A 21,964-nucleotide genomic window follows, 5' to 3' on the forward strand; every position below is an offset into this window, starting at 1 on the left:
GCAACAAAAAAATCATGAATATCACCACCAGTACCATCACCCACATCCATGTTAATGTTGAAGTTGAAGAAATCGAAAGCATCAAAACCCTACTCTTTCCTCCTCCTCCCCGTCATCTCAGCCGTCGGATCATCCCAAGATGATCATCATCAGAAAACTGACGGCCGTTATCAGCCCACGGGACCCCATCCTCCTCCTTCTCAAGTCCTTTTCTTCTAACGTAGACCTCTCTTCCCAGCTCTTTACGATCCTCTCTAACCCCAAATGGCGAAAACACCCTTCTCTCAAAAAGCTAATCCCCTCCATATCCCCATCCCATGTCTCTTCCCTCTTTGCCCTGAATCCGGACCCTCGTACTGCCCTTGACTTCTTCATTTGGATCGCCCACAAACCCGGCTACAAACACAATGTCCACTGCCACTCCTCATTGCTCAACATTCTGCTCTCCAATGGCTTGCTGGGCCCCGCGGAAAAGATCAGAATTTCGATGATTAAGGCTTGCAATTCAGCCGGCGACACACGCTTCGTGCTGGACCTTTTGCGCCGAATGAACCGCGGTGCTCCCCATCATGAATTTGAGTTCAAGCTCACTCTCAGGTCCTACAATTTCCTTTTATTCTCACTGTTTAAGTTTTTACCGATTGAAGACGTGAAAACTCTGTATTTGGAAATGTTGGATGATAAAATTATGCCAAATAAATTTACCTTTAATGACATGGTGTATGCGTATTGCAACCTGGGCAATGTGGTTGAGGCAGACTTGTATGTCAATAAGATGGTGGAGGCGGGTCTCAGACCCAATACGATTACCTACAATCATTTGATAATGGGTCATTGTAGGAATAAGGATGTGGATAGTGCTTTTCGGATTTTTAAGCTAATGCCCCATAAGGGTTGTCAGCCAAATGTGATTTCGTATACTAATATAATACATGGTCTTTGTGAGGCTGATCGGGATTGATGAGGCTTTCAAGTTGTTCTCTCACATGGGGGACGATGATTGCTTTCCAAATGTTTCAACATATAATGTTCTTATTCGTGCATTGTATAGATTAGGAAGGAAATCAGAAGTGATTAATGTAATTAATGAGATGGAAGAGAAGGGTTGCGAACCAGATGGTTATACTTATACTGAGCTCATCGGTATCATGTGTAAGGAAAATAAGCTTGATGATGCTAGGCAGTTGCTAAACGGGATGTTGGAGAAAGGGCTTATTCCTAGTGTTGTCACATACACTGCATTGATTGACGGGTATTGCAAAGAGGGAAAAGTTGAGGCGGCACTTGAGATTTTTTCTTTGATGGAAGCTAATAATTGTTGTCCAGATGTTCGCACATTCAAAATATTGATTTATGGGTTTTGTAAAAGGAATAATGTGCACCCGGCAATGGCACTTCTTAACAAGATGCTTGAACGGAACCTCTCACCAGACTTGGTTACATATAACTTGTTGATAAATGGGCAGTGTAAAGCAGGTCATTTAGATAGTGCTTATAGGTTGCTAAATTTGATGAATCATAGTGGTTTTGTTCCTAACAAGCGGACTTACTGTGTTTTCATCAACACTCTTTGTAAGAGGGGGAGATTAGAGGAAGCTCAAGTCCTGTTTGATTCTCTCAAGGAAAAAGGCATCAAGTCAGATGTAGTGACATTTACTGCTTTAATTGATGGTTACTGCAAGGTTGGGAAAATCATTGATGCACTTTCTTTATTTGATAGAATGCTTATTGAGGATTGTTTGCCAAATCCACGTACTTACTCTGCCTTGATAGTTGGGCTGTGCAAAGAGAGGAAAATAATAGAAGCATCATTAGTGGTGCAAAAGATGTTAAGTGCTGGTGCGAAGCCTAGCATCTGGGTGTATAATACTCTGATTAACCAAGTGCTGAAAGAAGGTGAGTTTGAGCATGCTCATAGGCTTCTCAAAGAGATGGTTTTGGTCGGTAACCAACCTAGTGTAGTTACTTACAATGTATTTATTCAGGCATATTGCAGCAAAGGGAATATACAAGAAGCAGAAAAGATGATGATTAAGATGAATGAAGAAGGAATTGCCCTAGATTCACTGACTTACACATTTTTAATTGATGCATATGGACATATGGGATTAATAGATTGTGCATTTGATGTTCTTAAGCGCATGTTTGATGCTGATTGCGAGCCTTCTCATCATACCTATTACTTTTTAATCAAACATGTCTCAAATGGAAAGTCGATTAAGACCAACAATGATATATTGGGACTTGATATGGTTTCAAATGTCTCCTTTGTTGGTTTTACTGATTTGTGGAAGACAATGGATTTTGAAATTGCTTTAGAGCTCTTTGAGAAGATGGTTGCACATGGTTGTGCTCCCAATACCAACACTTTTGGCCAGCTTATAATGAGACTTTGCAAAGTGAGGAACTTGGAAGTAGCCCAAAGGTTATATAGTCATATGAGAGATATGGGAATTTCGCCCAGCGAGGATATTTGTAATTGTATTCTTAATTGTTGTTGTGAGTTGCAAGTGTATGGAGAGGCAGCATTGGTGGTGGATACTATGATTGAGCATGGTTATTTACCAGCATTGGAGTCATGCAAGTTGCTTATATGCGGACTTTTTGATGAACAGAATCACGAGAAGGCAAATGCCATTTTCTGCAGTATGCTTCGTTGTGGATATAACTATGATGAAGTAGCTTGGAAACTTCTCCTGGATGGTTTAGTTAAGAGGGGTTATGTCAATAGTTGCTCTCAGCTGGTGAGCATCATGGAGAAGATGGGTTGCCAGCTTCATCCTCAGACATATTTGATGTTGATTGAGGGGTTTGATGGAGCATAATACTGATCTTCAATGTTATTTTCTATTCTCATTTATGATTATAGTGGCCCTTTCAATGGCCCCTGGGACAACCACATGTTTTTTCTATATGAGTCGGTACAATTTTCTTATAACTCAGCAGCAGCACAACAGTGAAGATCAATCCGAGAATGTACAATCAAATCCTCTACAACCAACAACAGTACATCTAACAGCACAGGAAAGAATGGGACTTGCTCTACCACAATCTCAAAGCAATTATTTTGACTTTCTAACATTCTGGTTTTCAAATGGCACTTGCTCTCCTAAAAAAGATCTCTCCTTTATTATATTCTAGTATTCTACCACTAAAATAGACAAAATATTTTAGTTTGTCTCTCGTTCTATGCACATTCACATGGAAGTTCCTTTAAGTTAATGCAAAACCTAATGGACCAAAAGTGGTAAGAATGGGAATGGAGACATAAAGCTTTTAATCCCACATGAAACACTTAATCCAAGTTGCTCAGTTTGATTGCTACCTTAAAAGTTAAGAACAAAGTCGATGATCACCTTGCTGCTAAGCTAGGCTCTAAACAAAGCAAAACGTCACAACCACTTGTTTTTTTATATAAGAGTTAGTACAATTTTCTTATAAACTGAGCAACAGCACAACAGTGAAGAAACAATCCAAGAATGTACAATCAAAACCAAGACCATTAGGGTCTGCTTGGCACCCTATTTAAAAACCGTTTTCTGTATTTAAAAACAGTGGCAATAAGTAACAATTGTTGTTATGTTGAAACTCATGAGGATGTGACTCCATAAGCTTGAATTTTTTGTTTTATCTTTGTTTATTTGTTTTTTACATGTTTATGTAAGAAAAACACAGAAAATAGATCTATAATTAGTATTTTATGCAATCTTTTTAAAGTTATTATTGTACAATGACAATGGTTAATTGTTATTTTACAACATTAATTATATTGTAAAAAAACGAAAAAAAAAAAAATTACAAAAAGGAGCAAGTGCTCAGCACAAACACGAGTGCTCAACTCATTAATTGGACCGGCCTATCACTATATTTTTGCAAGTGGGCCATTACATCAAACTATTATTAATTTTGGGCCTTAAAAAATTTAGATAAACAAAATGGCATAGGCTATTCTGACTACCTTTCATTGCTGAGTTGACCACTCTAACATATTTTGGATAAATTTTTCCTATTTTACCCTTTCTTGCAAAAAATTATGAAATCACCCAGACCCATTTAGCAACATTCTATCGAAATATACTAAAGAGTTCGGCAGCTTATGGCCGAATATAATGACAATGTTTGGCAATATGCCTTTCTCATTTCCATTTGGTGATTACTTACCGAAAACTCCACCATTGTTCGAGCGGCAGTTAGGTGCCAAATAACTACAAACATTTCGACAGACAATTGTCGAATGAACTGACAAATAAAATTGGAATTTTTTTATTTTAAGAGTAAAATTAGAATTTAAAAATAGGATGAACTCAGCAATTTAGGATGATCGGAATAGCATGAGCCAAACAAAATATACAATCCACTTAAATTTTTATTATTAAAAAACTCTCATAAAGTAATCAAGTGATTTTTTTTTTTAACCAAGTGATTCTCTAAACATCTAACATATAGGATAGTAAATAAGTAAATATATCTACCAATAATTTGATCTAATTGACACACCACATCCAATTTAATAATTACTTTTGTCAATGAAAATTATTCATATTATGTGTGAAATTCACTTTACAAGATCTTAAAAGTACTAAAAGGTAAATATGAGAACCAATAATTTGCTTCAATTCATGTTTCATATACAATTCAATAATTGACATTTGTCAATGAAAATTATTGATTTTGCATGTCAATCCCAATTCAAATTTGACAGGTGTCTAAAACACAAAAAATACGAAAAGTATGTGAACCAATAATTTGCTCTAACTGACGTATCATATTCAATCCAATAATAAGATTCATCAGTCAAAATTATTGATTTTATGTGTCAATCCCAATTCAAATTTGACAGATGTCCAAAAAATAGAAAATACGCAAATATGTGAACCAATAATTTGCTCTAACTGACGTAGCATATCCAATCCAATAATGATATTCGTCAATGAAAACTATTGATTTTATGTGTCAGCCCTAATTCAAATTTGACACATGTCTAAAAGTGACACAACAATTCTATATATAATAAGGTGTCATTTAGGTCTCACATGCACATCCAAATCTTCCTAAAAATCATTATGCCTTGAAATTTCTATTGCTTTGTAACCAGTCTTGTTCTACAGTTTTATATCCATAGCAGGATACACTTTTATTTAACCCTTATTTTCTATGAAACATTGTCTTCAAATTATCAAATAACTAGATTGATCGGAGCAATGATTTACCAGATAGAAAACCACAACCTCCTTGACAAAGGATAGAGCATAATAAAGAGCAAATCTCCATCCATTACTTCCATGAAACAACGTCTGAAATGTAAGTAGATAATTCAATTAAATAACTAATATATTATTTCTTTCTTTCTTTTTTTTTCTCTCTCTCTTTTGTTGTGTTTTACTAAGGCTTATGAATAACAAATGTCTTTCTAATTCTGTTGTAAATTTGTTAGCCAAGATGGACATGGAGGTTGCTTGAGCTTGATCTTGCAGAAATTTAGTGGGGAAGAATGATGCACCACAGAGCATCACGAGGGAGGGGATTGAATATATATTAAATCCTCAACTTTTTTGGTCTTCGATCTCTTCTTTTATGCATTGTTGGTGGACTCCAAATTTCCATCATTTGATTGTTTTTTCCCACCAAAATCTGGAGATCTAGCTAGACTTTCATTGTCTCTTCATCACTGATGTTGAGTTTTCCAAGACCTACTCAACTTGAAGATAGAAGAGAAAATGATTGCATAGGGAATGATTAAAGTATACATCTTTTTGTTGTCATATTTGCAGTAATATGATTTAGATCAGCGATTTACCAAACATAGAGTTACAACATTTTTAATTGGCCGGCATATCATAGAGATTGAGGGAGGTCATGGCCGCCTCCAAAATTATGTTGTAATAAAAAAAAAATTGATATGTGAGTATACAATTAATATAAATAACCAATTTCTTATTCTCTGTTTTTCTGTTTTACTTGAGGCCAATAGGCTATAGATAACCGATGCCTTTGGAATGTTATTGTAAATTAATTTTTATTGGCCTGCTAATAGATGGTGTAATTTGCAATAACTTTAAATTAATTTACGTGTCAATGTCAATTCAAACTTGACAAATGTTGTAATTAAATTGGCAATTATGTGAACCAATTGGCGTATTATATCTATTATCCAATCCAATAATTACATATGTCAATGAAAACTATTGATTTTACATGTCAGCCCAAATCCAAATATGACATATGTCTAAAAGTGACACATGGACAAATATAATATAAGACATCAACATGTTATTGACAATTGCATATACCACATGAATGTCTAAATAACAACGAGAATTTCGATTTAAACACTTTTTTTTTTCTCACTACACACTTCTCTTCATTTAATTTGTGAAGTGACAAATTTAACCGACCAATGCTTGTGTCCCCACTAGGGGTGCACCTGCGCATCCACCCTCTCCTCCAAAAATCTCTTTTGGCATTATAAGGCTTAGGATCAGAATTGTTCATTTTTTAGATCATATATTAAAAAAAGTGCTGCTATTTGCACACTTTTTTTTTGGCACATCATTTTCTTACTTTTTCTCACTTTACACCTTACACTCCTTCCACAATTGAATTTTCTCATACATATACCTCTCCCAATTACCATAATATCCCTATTTTATCTATTTCAAAAAAAAAAAAAAAACATACCCAGCCCTCCCTCTCCCTCACCCAGCCACCACCCTTCACCCGACCTACCTAGCCCCTCCCCTCCCCTCCTCTCTCTCTCCCCCTCTCCCTCTCCCTCTCCCTCTCCCTCTCCCTTTCTGGCTGGGTTATGGCCTCCTGCAACAGACCCTTTACAGAAAACTCATAGCCAAGCTTCAACTCCAAGGTAGCAATTTCGTTAGTTCTTGGGTAGTAGGATCTCATAGATGCCCTTATGATGGCTTCAGTGACTAATGAAGGTTCAATTTCACAATCAATTCCATGTCATTTCATCACATGAAGTGCAACAATCAATCTTCCACCGACGTAATCAGTGCCGTTCCTGACATTTTAAAGGCCCGGGGTGAAAATCTGAAATGGGCCCTTGTACAATATACATATACAGTAATGATCACTCGCTCACTGTAGAGCGGGGAATTCCCCGCTCACCTAACCACCCAGCAACGAATTTCAATGACCAAAACCGTCCATATTTTAGGGCATCATTCAAAGATCACCCTTGCAAAAAATCAACCAAATTGAAAACTGTTTAGCCAGTGTATTACTATTAACATCATTTTAACCTTATTTAACGAATTGTATTTGTCTGCAAAGTTTGGAGGACCAAACAATTATCGATTTGGCTGATTTTTTACATGGACGACCCTTCATGATGGACCTAAAGAATGGACGGTCCCGATCATTGAATTCCCCGCACTGTGGTGAGCAGGTGGTTAGATGAGCGAGGAATTCCCCGCTCTATGGTGAGCGGGTGATCATTTCTGTATATAAATATATATATAAAGATCCGTTGACTTTAGGTACCAAAGTTTAATATTATTTTATTTTAACTACTAAAATATTTATGTAATTTCACTTTAGATACTAAATTTCAGTTTAGGTACCAGCTTTAAAAAATATGGTTCTACCAAACTGTGACTGTTTAATAGGACTTTTTATTGATTTGTTGTTTTTTCAGTATTTGTAAAGCTTAAATTTTAATGTTTAGTCTCTAGGTTATAGGACTTCATCTCCTAAGCCTAAATCAAAAGTACTAAATTCTTATAAACTTTGAATTTTTATGAATTTTAAATAGTCACTACTGTAACTGTTCGACAATCACAACTGTATAGCAAACTAATTTATGACCTAATTCAAAATGTATTGCTCTAGGTTAGTACCTAAACTTACAAAAATTATTGTTTTGCTGCTTTGCTGAAAAATTATTAATATTTGGTATTTAATCATAATTTTCTATATATATAATTCTATAGACATGTTTTCATTTATTTTTTCTTGAAAAAAAAAATACTTTCATTAAACATAAGATGATATCACAGTTTATACAAATTTTGAACAAAAAACATTGGACAAAAAATAATTAAAGTTAAAAGGCCTTTGAATATACAAACTTTGAACAAAAAAGAATTAAAGTTGCAACTTTTGGACTTGTCAAAAAGAGATTCTTCAACAATCTGAGCAAACATGTGATCAAATGCACCACCTAAAAAAACAATTAGAATAAGATAAGGACAAAAACAATTAATGAAAATGCCTGAAGACAAAGCTAAGAAAGAGATCAAGACTCAAGAGAAGACTGAAGAGGAGGAGCTGAAGGCTGAAGCCTTGAGAATCGAATGGATTAAGTTCAAGTCTTCAATTTAATTGAATCAATTGATTGAGGATTGAGAAAGAGGGCGACTAGGTAACTGGGTTAGTCTGAGCGAGCTGAAAGCCTGAAAGAGAGAGAGAGAGTGAGAGTAACAGAGAGAGTGAGATATTTGTTTAAGAAAAAAAATTTTCAATCTTTCAACTTTCAACTTTCAGCTTTTTTTTTTTTTTCCCCCCAAGGCATGTGCAATGATTATGCAACTTTGGGCCCCACTTAAAAAAAAACTATAATTTCTAACTACCAGCAATTATATATATATGTATACACTAACGTTTTTTATTATAACAACACACTCAGCTAATCAGCAGCAATTATATATATATTCTAATTTTAAATATTATAATATATATATTATATATATAATCAAAAATTTAGGCCCCTCTTGAAATTAGGCCTTGGGCGGTCGCCCCTGGTGCCCTTGCTCAGGGATGGCTCTAGACGTAATAAGCTCCTATGAGGGCTCAACACAATCAGCTATGGTTTTTGAGTTTATCCATATGTGACCTCTATCACAGAATTTTCCAACCTTAACAAGAACTTGTTGTCCGGACTGAGAGTTGTAGAGAGAGAGTGAGGGGTTGGGGTTAGGGTTGGGTTTCGAGGAGAGAGAAAGAGGAGGGGAAGGGGATGGGGATGGGGATGGGGATGAGGGTGGGGTGGTCGCTGGGGTAAGAGGGAAGGAGAGAGAGAGAGGGGCGCGGCTGGGGTGGTCGGCGGATGGTTCCTCACGGGGGTGGGGTGCTGTGACAGAGAAGGAGAGAATGAGAGATAGAGGGATGGGGTTTTGGGTAATTTTGTTTTGGGTGTTTTTTGTTGTTTCACAAATTTAATTTTTAGAGTGTGCAAAAAGAAAGAAAGGGTGTGCAAAGAGCAACTCTCTATTAAAAATCATCTTTATAAAAAATCAACTCAATTAGATATCGTTTGGTTATATAACTGTTATCAAATAAATAGACAATTTGTATTTAAAAAGTAGTTTTTTTTACAAAACCGTCTATTTAGTCGATAACAGTTACATAACCAAACAATTTTCGATTAAATTGATTTTTTGCAGAAATGATCTTTAATAGGTGATCTAAAATATGAACAGTTCTAATCCTGAGTCTGTGCTTCCGAACTAGAATTTTGGGGGAGAGGATGGATGCGCAGGTGCACCTTAAGGGGGGACGCAAGCATTGCCCATTTTAACCCAATATGAAAAGATCATAATGGACAACTATTAATTAAAAAAAAATAGTATGGGTGTGTAGCGAGAGTCTAGAGATATCAGATATGAGTGTGTGTAGATGAAGCACTCATAACAAAGAAAGGTACTATTTGCACATCCTTTTTCTTCTTTTTGCACACCCCTATTAAAAAAAAACAATACACCCAAGAAAAAAGACCACACAACCCTTATCTTTCCCTCTTTTTTTTCTCTCATTCACACCCCCCTCCCCCTTTTTTTTTTCTTCTTCTTCTTCCCCTTAACCGAGCCACCACCTTCTTCCTTCTTTCTCTCTCCGCATGCACCACCACCATGGCACCACCAAAACAACCACTACTACCACCTTCTTCTTTTCCATCTCTCTTTCTATTTCTTTCTTTCCTTTTTTTTTTCTCTCTCTCTCTCTCTCTATCTCTATCTCTATCTCTCTATCTCATTTCCTCTCTCCTCTCGCCTAAGCAGACAAAAAAAAAATGGGCGCAGGTGGTTCGGCAGACCAGTGCTGAACCCGTCGGTTTCCTTCGGTAGTTACCCGCCGAACACACTAGGTTTGTTCGGTGGGTACCTACCGAACGAAACCACGGGTTCGACATTGGTCTGCTGAACCACCTGCGCCCATTTTTTGTGGTGGGGGTGGATGTGCGCCATTCAGAGAAGAGGAGAGAGAGAGAGAGAGAGAGAAAGCAAGAGAGAGAGAGGTGCAGGGTGGTGGTACTGCGCTTCATGCAAAGAAGAAGAGAGAGAAAAAGGGAGAAGGTTGGGGGTGTCATGCAGAGAAGAGGACAGAGAAAGGGAGAGAGGGAAGGAGAGAGAGTGGGAAAGAGAAAGATGAGGTGAGAAAGAGAAGGTTGGGGAGGTGTGTGGGTGTGGGTGTGGGTGTTGTGTGTGTTGAAAAATGGGGTGTGTAATGAAATGGAGGTCTTTTAGTAATTGGTTGAGTGTGTGTTAAGAGATTTTGAATTTGAGGTGAGTGTATGGGAATGTGTGAGAAAAAAAAAAGTATGCAAATAGCAGCTCTCATAACAAATCCAACAATTAAGAAATATTACCAAAACATCATTAAGTAAAATCACTAAACTACCCCCACTTAAATCATCGTCTCGTTTCCGTCATGATGTTGGGGGTCCTCCCTCCCCCAGTCCCTCCTGCCTCTCTTCTCTCCCAAAAAAAAAAGAGCAAATTATCTGTAAGTACCTCAATTATACACTGATTTTCAATTTAGTACCCCAACTTTAAAAATTTGAAAAAAGTACCTTAACTTTCATTTTGTGTCAAAATAGTACCTCCGTTAGTTTTTCTGTCAAATAAACGTTATATGCTGACGTGGCAGGGGTATTTTCGTCTTTTTACCCACATTTAAAATATAATAATATTTTTAAAAACTTTTGAATAAAAAAATTCTTAAAAAAATTAAAACTTTTTATTTTTAATTTTTTCCCCTCCCCACCCAGCCATCCCAGCCCCGTCCCCTTCCCCTCCCCTCCACCCCGTCCCGTCCCGTCCCGTCCCGTCCCGTCCCGTCCCGTCCTCTCCCCCACCCCCACCCATCCCCTCCTCTCCCCACCCCCACCCCCACCCAGCCCTCCCCCCCTCCCCTCCCTTTCCCTTCCCGCCCCCAGCCATCCCCTCCCGTTTCTACCACCACCACCCAGCCCCCACCCATCCTTTCCCTTTTCCCGCCTCTACCCAGCCCTCACCCAGCCATCCCCTCCCTTTCCCGCCACCACCCAGCCCTCATCCAGCCCTTCCCCACCCATCCCATCCCATTCCATCCCATCCCCTTCCCGCCCCCACGCATCCCTTCCCCTTCCCGCCACCACCCAGCCCTCATTCAGCCCTCCCCCACCCATCCCATCCCCTTCCTGCCCCCACCCATCCTACCACCTCTCCCTGCCCGACCCACCCTCTCCCCCCCACCCCCAGTCCCGTCGCACCCCACACCCAGCACCAGTCCCGTCGCACCCCACACCCCACACCCAGCACCAGCCCCCCCACCTTCTTTCTTCTTCCCCACCCTCCCCCCAACCCAGCCCCTCCCCGACACCCCATATACAACCCATCCCCGACACACCCCAACCCCAACCCAGCCCCCTCGACCCTCCCTGCCCCCAAAATTTTTTTAAAAATTTTGAAAAGTTTTAATTTTTTAAGAAATTTTTTTATTCAAAAGTTTTTAAAAATATTATTATATTTTAAATGTGGGTAAAAAGATGAAAATATCCCTGCCTTGTCAGCATGTAACAGTTTATTTGACAGAAAAACTAACGGAGGTACTATTTTGACACAAAAGTACCTCAACTAACCACCCTTGTTCACTTGAGTATCAAAAAAAAAAAAAAAATTTGCTCAGAGGTACTTTAACTACTGATTTTGCACACTCAGGTACCTCCGTCAACTATTCCGTTGGGGAGGCCATTAAGTGCCTACGTGGCACACTGACATACCCTTAGAAAAATGTCACGTGGACAAAAAAATAATAAAAAATAAAATAAACTTTAAAAATGAAATAATTGTTTAAAAAAACTAAAAACAAAATTTTAATAAAAAAACAAAATAATTAAATTAAAAAAACAAAAAAATAAAGAAAAAATACAGCCCCTCCTTCCGCCTCCCACCTTTCCCTCCGAGACCCACCCAACCCCAGCCACCCACCCCTCCGACCCCACCCACCTTGCCGCCGACCCCACCCACCACGCCGCCGACCCACCCGGTGACCCACCCCGACCTCTCCTCTTTATCTGCCTCACTATCTCTCTCCCCGCCCCTCACTTTCACTCTCTACCTTGCTATCTCTCTCCCCGACCGAGCCACCCTCTCTCTCTCCCCTCCCTTCTCCTCTATCTCTGCCTCACTATTTCTCTCTCTCCCTGAAACCCAGCCCCGAGCTCCACCCTCCTCGTTCAGATCAGAGACAGAGAAAAAAAACATAGTGAGAGAGAGTGACAGAAAGAGGAAAAACAGAGTGGAGCTGGTGGCCGGAGAAAGGAGGGAGGTGGGTGGGTCACTGAGTTGGGTGGCCGACGCGGGGGAGGAGGAAGGAGGAGGGCTCGGGGCTGAGGTTGGGCTGGGGTTTCGGGGAGAAAGAGAGAGAGAGAGGAGAGGGGTCAGGGTGGGTCGCCGGCGTGGTGGGTGGGGTCGGAGGCAAGGTGGTTGAGGTTGGGTGGGTCTCGGAGGGAGGGGTAGGAGGCAGAGGGAGGGGCTGCATTTTTTCTTTATTATTTTGTTTTTTTAATTTAATTATTTTGTTTTTAGTTTTTTTAAATAATTATTTCATTTTTTAAAGTTTATTTTATTTTTTATTATTTTTTTGTCCACGTGGCATTTTTCTAAGGGTATGTCAGTGTGCCATGTAGGCACTTAACGGCCTCCCCAACAGAATAGTTGATGGAGGTACCTGGGTGTGCAAAATCAGTAGTTAGGGTACCTCTGAGAAACTTTTTTTAATTGGGGTACTCAAGTGAACAAGGGTGGTTAGTTGAGATACTTTTGTGTAATTTGCCCCGAAATGAAAGTTAAGGTACTTTTTGTCAAATTTTTAAAGTTTGGGTACTAAATTAAAAAATCAGTGTATAATTGAGGTACTTATAAATAATTTGCTAAAAAAAAAATAGTTCTTTTATCTGAAATTAATTATTAATTTCAAACTTGGCCAAAAACAATTATTAATTTCAAGTTTTCAACCAAACAAATCCTTTTTTTTTTATGAAAACAAGTTGAAAGTCAGGATCGATCACTAGGTTCACACTCTTTCCAATCCAAGACCCGACACTAATTATTACTCTTCTCTCTCTGTTTTTTATTTTTTTAATATTCAAAGAAGACCCAAAAAAAAAAAAAAAAATTAAAACAGAGAAGTACAAAATCATTACGAGGACTCTCCTCTAAAGTGAGAGAGAGGCTGTCCGAGAGAGAGAAGAGTGTATAACGATAACAATGCAAGAATGGCTCAGTACAGGCAGTCAGGGATGGAGAGGTTGGGATTACGTGGCCACGATCTCCACCATTCAAACGGTGGCGGACCAGATCACGTGGCTATTGGGATCCGCTCCGCTCCGCACAAGTCGGGTCGGACCCGCCGATCGTGTCGATCCGACAAGGGCCCGCTTAGAATCTCTATTCGGGTGGTGACCCTGGTTCTCTTGCTTGTGCTCCTTGTCACTTTTCTCGCCTACTATTACCTCTCCCGGAGCAGTAGAGGTATTATTTGTTTATTCACTTAACATTTTCTTTGTTTGGTTCCCGAGAAAATGTAGGAAAGTAAAGGAAAGTTAGTTACTTGTCAATGGTATGTAGCTTGAATGTTTGCTTGCTGGCCTCTTTGTTTGGCTGCTCAGAAAATATAACGGGAAGGATCACATTGTGGATTACTTTTTAGTTGATTTTCTGTTTCAGTTTCTGATGAACTTGTTAGTAAGTGTGTCTAGATTAAAAGATCTGTACTATAGCTCATTTTAAGTTTCTGATTATGGAAGTATGCAGACTTTGCTAAGCATTTGATCATTAATTTATGTTTCATGTGCATTTTGAGTACTTTACTTGATTGTTGAGAAGATATAGGAAAAGGATAAATCCGAATTACATTTCTATTTTCATTTCAGATACATTTTGATTGCTTGATTTCCTTTTCCATGGTTGTTGAAAAAATGTATAACAAACAGTATCTGATTATGGAAGTATATGATCTTAGCTTAGAATCAAGTGATTGCTTTCTTGTGTTGGCGCAGAAACAAATAGTTTTTATGCTGAGGAAGATGACTTAAAGAATGATCCGGACTTTCTCACAAATGTGACACGCACGGAGACTTCTAAAGTCCTTAGGTTTGGGAAGGGTTCAGTAGTGCATGGTCGAGATTCTAGGTATTGGGATAAAGATGATAGGAGAAGGGATGAAGATTATAATGAGGAAGTGGTGGAGCATAGTAGCGCAGGTGCTAGGGATGAAGCTACTCATAAGGGTGATGCTCCTTTGAAAGAAAAGAACAGTGACAAGAAGTCCTTGAATCATGACCTTCATAAAAGTTCTAATAGGAAAGGTGGATTGTACAATGAAGCCGGACGCAATGAATTGAAAATATATGAAGCAGAGTATGAGGCCTCTTTGAAGAATAATCGACAATCTAATGAGTATGAGGCCTCTTTGAAGAATGATCGGCAATCTAATGACGAAGAAAAGCAAAATGAGGTTATTGATGTTGATGATGAGTATGATGACGGATTTGATTCTCATGAAACTCACATGGAAGAATATGGTGATATTGAACATCAGAATGGTGACCATTTTGGTGAAGAAAAGTCACACGGCAAAGATGGCAGCGAGTCCATTGATCTTCCTGATGTTGGAACTAATGATCAAAATGTTGCCCAGGAAGTTGATGAAGGCTCCACCAATTCATTTGAGGACGACTCTGCTCAAAACTCTCGAAACCTTGATGAAATTAACACAAATTCTAGGCATGGCAGTGTAATTGCCGGTCATTCTTCGAGGAGGTCACGGTCAGATTCAAAAAAGAAAGCAAAGCGCCGCAAATTTTCTGGTATATATCTGTTTCTTCATTCAAATTGGTGTGTTGTGTAACCATTTATTAATCAATATTTTATCTTTTTATTATTGATATTTGATTCAGCTTTCATATGTGAAATATAACTTGGCTTCTGGTTCTATATCTGGAGTTCATTTTGACATCTGTCTCATGCTCCCTGCAAGTCATTGATTATATATTAGAATCTTTATGCAAATCATGGAACTGCTACTCAGTACAGAAAAAACAGTTAATTCTTATTGCATGCTGGTATAGCATACATTTTCTTATATTGGTATTATTTGGTAACTGGCTTTTCAACTGCTGCCTACACATTCGTACCTTCATTTTAATTTCTGTTACATAGAAAGAGAAACAAATGAGGCCTCTTGCATACAAATTCAACATGGTGATTTGCCTCAGTGTTCTCCAAGTGTAGGTAATCCTAACAAATCATGAGCATAGTATTGAACAAGTTAAACCCTTGATCAACTTCAAGGAAGTTATAGGCTGATTTTTCTTAATAAATCTTCACTGTTCTGCATCCAATTTTTTTGGCCTTGCAAATATCCCGGATCAGAAACCATTAAGCAATGCAGGAGCCAAGTTCAAAGTATTTTTAATCAGTCCATCCAAGTTCCAAGCACCACATGAAGAGTCTTTTTTCATTTAATGAATGCAATTTACACATGAAGAGTCTCTTTATGTCACCTGTTCAAGGCATTAAGTGTTATGAGTTATGTCTCTTAGAATTCCTAGGCGTATTAATGTGGGTCTTATTGTTCATGTATCAATGGCTCTATAAAAGGGCTGGTTTGTAACCTTTGAGAGAAGTTAATGGTGAAAGAAATCAGATTTTTCTGCTTGTGTGGGAAGCACGAGTTGACTTGGAGTGATTCCAAGCCACCTTCGGTGAGATGCCGAAGGCTGGTGTGATGCTGGAATTTTTCTATTTTTTATTGGAGTGATTCCAATACACTTTTGGTGTGATGCCAAAGGCCGGAGTGAATCCGGATCTCTATATTCTCTTCCCTACTCTTACTATTGTCCTACATCACTAACCTAATCCAACTTTCCTACATGCAATAGGAAACACTGGGAAGATTGAAACTTGAGCTTGGCAACTATGTTTGATGCTGCTGTTTAAGTATATGAACTGGTTCTGTTTTAACATGGTCATAAGACAGTTTAGGTGACAAAGTTTTGGTGAAAAGCCTAAGGTGCTAGGGGGCGGCAAGAAGGCCAAAGTTGATCTGGCCAGAAAGGAATAATATGATTTTTTGAATTTATAATGGTGTAGGTCAGATTCTGGTCTTTCCTTTGGGCTTCAATTTTTCAGAATTTAGGGTAATTTCATTTTTGCTATATTATCAGATTGGAGAGCAGCTGTGCGATAATATTAAGTTTAGTCCCTGTTTTCAGTTGTAGATTTGGAGGTTTATGTTTTGTAAATTGTGTTGTACTGTAGCATTGGTGTGGACTTTTGTCCACTATCATGTAAATTTTTGTGTGCTTGGCAATAAAGTTGTACTCAAAAAAAGAAAAAAGGACCAGTTTAGGTGACAGATGATATTTCTTTGTGCATCTCATCTTGAAGTAACAAATTTTAGGTGTATTGTTTACAGTTTTAGATATTTGTATGGATCTTGGAGTTTGTATAAATATTTGTTTACAGTTTTAAAATGCTTGTGATTAAGGCCATGACTGGTTGGAGTAGATGGTTTAATTGTTTGGTCTGACTCAGTTTTTAAAGGATTAATCTATGCATAAAGTTGGATGCATTATCATTACAGGAGCTTTGGCATGTCTTTCAATCTAGGGGCTGTTCCTCATTACTGTTGTTGTGTGCTTGACATGTCGTTGGAATTCTTCAGGTTCCTCTTGTCCGATGAAGTTTTTAAACTCTACTGCACAGCTCGTAGAGCCTTTAGAAAGTCGAAAATTTGAAAGATTTACCATGCAGTTTACTGAAGTAGAAGACAAGCCTGAAGGACAAGAGCAATGGGAACCTAGATTTGCGGGGCATCAGAGTTTGCAAGAACGGGAAAATTCATTTTATGCACGTGATCAAAAGATAAACTGTGGCTTTGTTAAAGGTCCTAAAGGATCCCCAAGCACTGGATTTGACTTGACAGAAGATGATGCAAATTACGTCAGCAGATGCCACATTGCTGTTATCTCTTGTATCTTTGGAAATTCAGATCACTTGAGGACACCTTATGGTAAAACGGTAAGGACAAACTACTCTGTCTATGTTACATAGGATACTAGCGTTTTGCATATACATTTTGACAGAAGAATTTGGATCAAATTAATGGGATGGTTGATGTCAGATCGACTTGAAATTTGGTGAACTAAGCTTTAATTATAACAGTTGGTTTGACAAATAACGATTTTTTCTCCCATAGGAAACAACTTTTATTAAAAAGAAACAAAGTTATAAATAAAACTTTGACAAATAATGAATCATATATAAAAGTTATTAATTTACTTGTGTCAATTGATCCTAACCCCCTCCCACCACACCTACGCAGTCACGTATTACCATTGCAGATAGAAACTAACTTCACCCACCCACTAAAATGGAAAAAGCTTTCGATACCATATGTCCTTGTCAATTTTTCCCTGCAGAGTGACTTCAGATATCAGTGTGGTAAAGTGAATTCTACCCTTGTTTTTAAATATTTCTCGAAGTATATACCAAAAAATTATTTCTTAAAGTAACTCTACACTAACTTATCCTGTCGAACCTCCTACCAACACTTTTCTTCTACTTTGAATTGTTTTGGGCCTTTCTCTTGTTACATGGTTGTTGTACTCCAAATGATAGAGCAAAGTTGAGTACACTAATTATTAAAATAAATTCAAGTACATCATCTATATACTGTAAAAGCCAGTCTAGCCATGAAAACCGCAACTTACTAGGCAGCCCAGACCATCCATGTCAATGTAATTCGTAGCATTATAAAATACCAAAAAAGAGAAAAGGATAAAAAAAGAGAAAAGCCATTCTTTAAAGTGGGCCTTTCTTTCTTTTTGGTTCCTGTGAAAACCTGAATCTCTCAGATATTGACCTGCTCCCTGATGCTGCTCTGATAATCTTCACTGGGTAGAACAATACTTCCAATGTCTATATGATCCGCTCTCCTCCACATTTTCTGTTTTAAGTCTAGCTCAGTTTGAAGAACTATCGATCTCCAAGGGTTGTCTTGTTCCTTTACCGAACTTTTGAGATGGATAGTGTTTGCCATATTCCTTGATTTGGGTAGACACATGGACTGTTTTATTATCTAAATTAGGTGGCAATTCAAGCTTGCCACACTTAGTTAAAATTTAATAACGTGCAGAGTAGAACAAAACTTGGAATAGAATTTTGTGAGTGATATTGCTTCACTATGTGGGATAACCATTAATCCCAAACTTTTTTGACTTCATCAGGTGTTCTTTATACTCAGTAGGATTTCATCTCCATCTTATATGTCAGAAGTTTGATTTTTCTTTTGTCCAGTGATCTATATTGCACATTAGTTCTCCTCCTCAAGTTCAATCATGCATTTGTTCATATGCTTCTAATACTTCTGCTTGTGCTGGTCTTCTCTAGTGCACTTGAGTTATCCATGGGCAATTTCAATACCCATGCCATTTTGAGTTTATTGTATCTGTGACCCAATGTTCTTTTGATTTACACATAAAGTTGCAAACAATGGCATAGAAAAAGAAAAACAGAGAGAAAATAAATGGTGACTCAATTGAAATTTTCTTAATTTCAGGTCTCTCGTTTGTCAAGGAAGAATGTTTGCTTTGTTATGTTCATCGATGAGGTTACTTTGCAAACCCTTTCTTCAGAAGGGCAAACACCAGATAGAATGGGTTTTATTGGTTTATGGAGGATTGTGGTGGTGAAGAATCTACCATATTCTGATATGCGGAGAGTGGGGAAAATACCAAAACTTTTGCCTCATCGGCTTTTTCCTTCTGCAAGGTGAGAATGAGACTAGCAAAACATACTGAATTGACATCTTCTAGGAAGTTAATTATACTTAGTAGCAGTTCCCAAAGCTTGTAAATTGTCTTATGTATCTATGCATGTTAAAAGTGTCTAGATTAGATTATGCTTGTGCATGTATGCGTCCATGAGAATTTTGCTTGATGGAAATTTTGAAAGTGGCTTTTTGAAGGATTTTTTTTTTTTTGGTACATCGGGGGGCCGAAATCCCAAAGAAAAAAGAACAAAAAAAATTAGGCTAGAATAAGTAGGAGTCTAGCAACCCCTCTAACATCATCAGAGAGTAAAGGCTCACAAAATGAAAAGGACTAATCCAGAATGGAAAACCTAATCCCAGGGAGAGCTCGTCCAAAAAAAAAAACCCAGGGAGAGACTGAAATGGCCTACTTCCATCAACACCAAATCACAGCAACAATCCCGGTTGATAAGATTCTGGCACGCCATTACTAGGGCTCCTAAGGGGTGACAACTGACATTAGAACTTCTAACAAGAGCAATAGCAGCCTCCGAGTCTGTCTCTATTTTTGACCTCTTTAAATATTCTTGTCCCATGCAAGTTGCAACCATGAAACAAGCCCACATCTCAGCAGTAATCATCTCCCCACTGCCCAAATGTTGTGCAACATGTGGATGAATTTCTTGTTATGATACCATGATAAAGTTGGGGCATCCATCCATCGGCAGTTGATTTTGGGTTGGATGCTCTAACTTTATCAAAAGCACATTACTTTATTCAATTCTTATGGAGTTGATTGTCCATAGTGCTTGTAAGTTTTGGTTCATTACAGAATATGGGCTACGATGCAGTTTTGAGTTTATAGTGATATGTTTCATACAAAGCTTTTCTGTTTATTATTGTGTGGTTGATGATCCATAGACAGCATACAAAGCACATATATCTAGTCTTGTGTGGTTATGAGCCATTGAAGCTTATTACTACAATGGGACTTGTGCTTTTGTTTAAGTTGCTCATTGGAATTCTTTTTGGGTAGGTGATCTTTCTAATGCAAATAAGCACTCGTCACTTTTGCATAATTTTTCAGGTATTCAATCTGGTTGGACAGCAAATTGCGTCTTCAACTTGACCCCTTACTCATATTGGAATACTTTCTGTGGCGAAAAGGTCATGAATATGCAATTTCAAATCACTATGACCGACACTGTGTATGGCAAGAGGTTGCACAGAATAAGAAACTGAATAAGTATAACCATACCATCATTGATGAACAATTTGCATTCTACCAGGCTGATGGCCTGACTAGGTTTAATGCTTTGGATCCGCACAAGCTTCTCCCCAGCAGTATGATTTTAGTTGAATAAAAAGAACATTTTCATTTAAATATCATGGCTGTAATGCACTTTCTTGTGCCACTCTGACATAATTTGTTTTGTAACATCTGTAGATGTACCAGAAGGGTCTTTTATCGTACGAGCGCACACTCCAATGTCAAACTTGTTTTCCTGTCTTTGGTTCAATGAGGTTGAGCGGTTTACTCCTCGTGATCAGCTGAGTTTTGCATATACATACCAGAAGTTAAGAAGGATGAATCCTGGAAAACCTTTTCATCTTAATATGTTCAAGGTGAAAATTTCCGCAGAATATTGTTTATAGCCAAATTGAATGGAAACTACATGCTTAAATTAGATTTAATTAGACTAACTGTAACAGTTTATGGATAATGAGTCATCATTCCTCATTATAAGCTGAGGTGGGTAAATCACAATGTATGAGTCAAATTGTAATTTTTCCACTTCATCTAGTAAGGAGCCAAGCATTTTTTTTCCTAATAAGAATAGAGAAAAAAGGAGTATGGACTGGTTCTAACAGTTCTTCTCTGATTCCTCCATTGCAGGATTGCGAGAGGAGAGCCATAGCTAAGTTGTTTCGCCATAGGTCAGAAGAGAAGCAGAGTATACGGAAAAAAGCAACAGAGTAGAATTTCTTCAATATTGGCCTTTTCTGAAACCTGCTTTATATGAATGGTGTTTGGTCACACCTCTTCATTGTGTAGAAGAAGTGCTGCCTGTCTACACACTAACGCGAATTTTGCACTTTTAATGTGAAAGAAGTCCAATGATGCTGAACTTTTTTTCATTGAGTTCTTGGGGGGTGAAGCGCTGCTGCAGTTGCTTTTAACACTGAGTACCGTTTTTAGGAAAGGAACTTAACTCTGCATGCAAGCTGTGCATAAGCCTCCCTGTTGTATTCATCCCATTTTTTCATTCATTGCTCCATCCGGGGGCAAGTGAAGTAGCCAATACTTTAGGACAACTGCCACTGTATCCAAATCATAGTTCCATGTTTCTTTTCTTGTTTTATGTTATTTTTTACACCAGAAATGGATATTGTGGCTTTGTTGGTTCTGTAATGGGTCATTCAAGCATGTACTATATATATTTTTTTAGGCAATACATTTTCATTATTGATTTCTCATAACTGATTTTGTTGAGTCATTGGCGGCATTTTACTTTGTTATCCCCTATGTTGGTTCAATTTGTGAAATGTGGTTTGATTTTTGCTTTCCTAAGAAGAGATAAGTTAACTCACCTACTTTACCCAAAGATTCACTTAATTAGTTTTAAACTCACCTTTTAAAAAAATTCTCTCTCTCTCTCTCTCTCTCTCTCTCTCTCTCTCTCTCTCTCTCTCTCTCTCTGTATATTTACTGTTGGACAGTGGTAATTATTGTTACTGTTAAAATTATGATTTTTTATTCCAAAAACTTGAAATTTTCAAATTGAAAAATTATTGTGTGACCGTAACATCATGTGACATGATGACGTAGTGTTACCAATCTATTTAAATTATAACATGTGTATATTAATTAATTTCTAAAACCCTAAAATCTAGAAAAAAAAAAAAAAAAAAAAACCCCTTAAAATTA

General features: G+C 37.9%; 1 protein-coding gene and 1 pseudogene across 1 annotated transcript; both read left to right on the forward strand.

Annotated features, from left to right (window-relative positions):
* LOC147277383 (uncharacterized) lies at positions 1 to 3,141 on the forward strand (annotated as a pseudogene).
* Positions 3,142 to 13,407: 10,266 nt separating this feature from the next.
* LOC147277384 (uncharacterized) lies at positions 13,408 to 21,555 on the forward strand. The gene is made up of 7 exons (XM_086255262.1): positions 13,408 to 13,751; positions 14,279 to 15,088; positions 16,948 to 17,303; positions 18,844 to 19,055; positions 20,123 to 20,379; positions 20,483 to 20,661; positions 20,933 to 21,555. The coding sequence occupies exons 1-7, from the start codon at positions 13,496 to 13,498 to the stop codon at positions 21,014 to 21,016; spliced, it is 2,154 nt and encodes a 717-aa protein (XP_086111388.1). The 5' UTR covers positions 13,408 to 13,495; the 3' UTR covers positions 21,017 to 21,555.
* Positions 21,556 to 21,964: the final 409 nt, after the last annotated feature.

Source organism: Dryas octopetala, chromosome 8 (genome assembly GCF_963921425.1).
Source record: "Dryas octopetala chromosome 8, drDryOcto1.1, whole genome shotgun sequence".
Taxonomy (NCBI): Eukaryota; Viridiplantae; Streptophyta; class Magnoliopsida; order Rosales; family Rosaceae; genus Dryas; species Dryas octopetala.

What these genes read in the sequence shown, in the direction of transcription:
- LOC147277384 (XM_086255262.1), top strand. Translation starts at nt 13,496, where the DNA reads ATGGCTCAGTACAGGCAGTCAGGGATGGAGAGGTTGGGATTACGTGGC. An exon ending in GGACACCTTATGGTAAAACG is followed by an intron (nt 17,304 to 18,843) that starts GTAAGGACAAAC and finishes TCTTAATTTCAG; the next exon opens with GTCTCTCGTTTGTCAAGGAA. An exon ending in GCACAAGCTTCTCCCCAGCA is followed by an intron (nt 20,380 to 20,482) that starts GTATGATTTTAG and finishes TAACATCTGTAG; the next exon opens with ATGTACCAGAAGGGTCTTTT.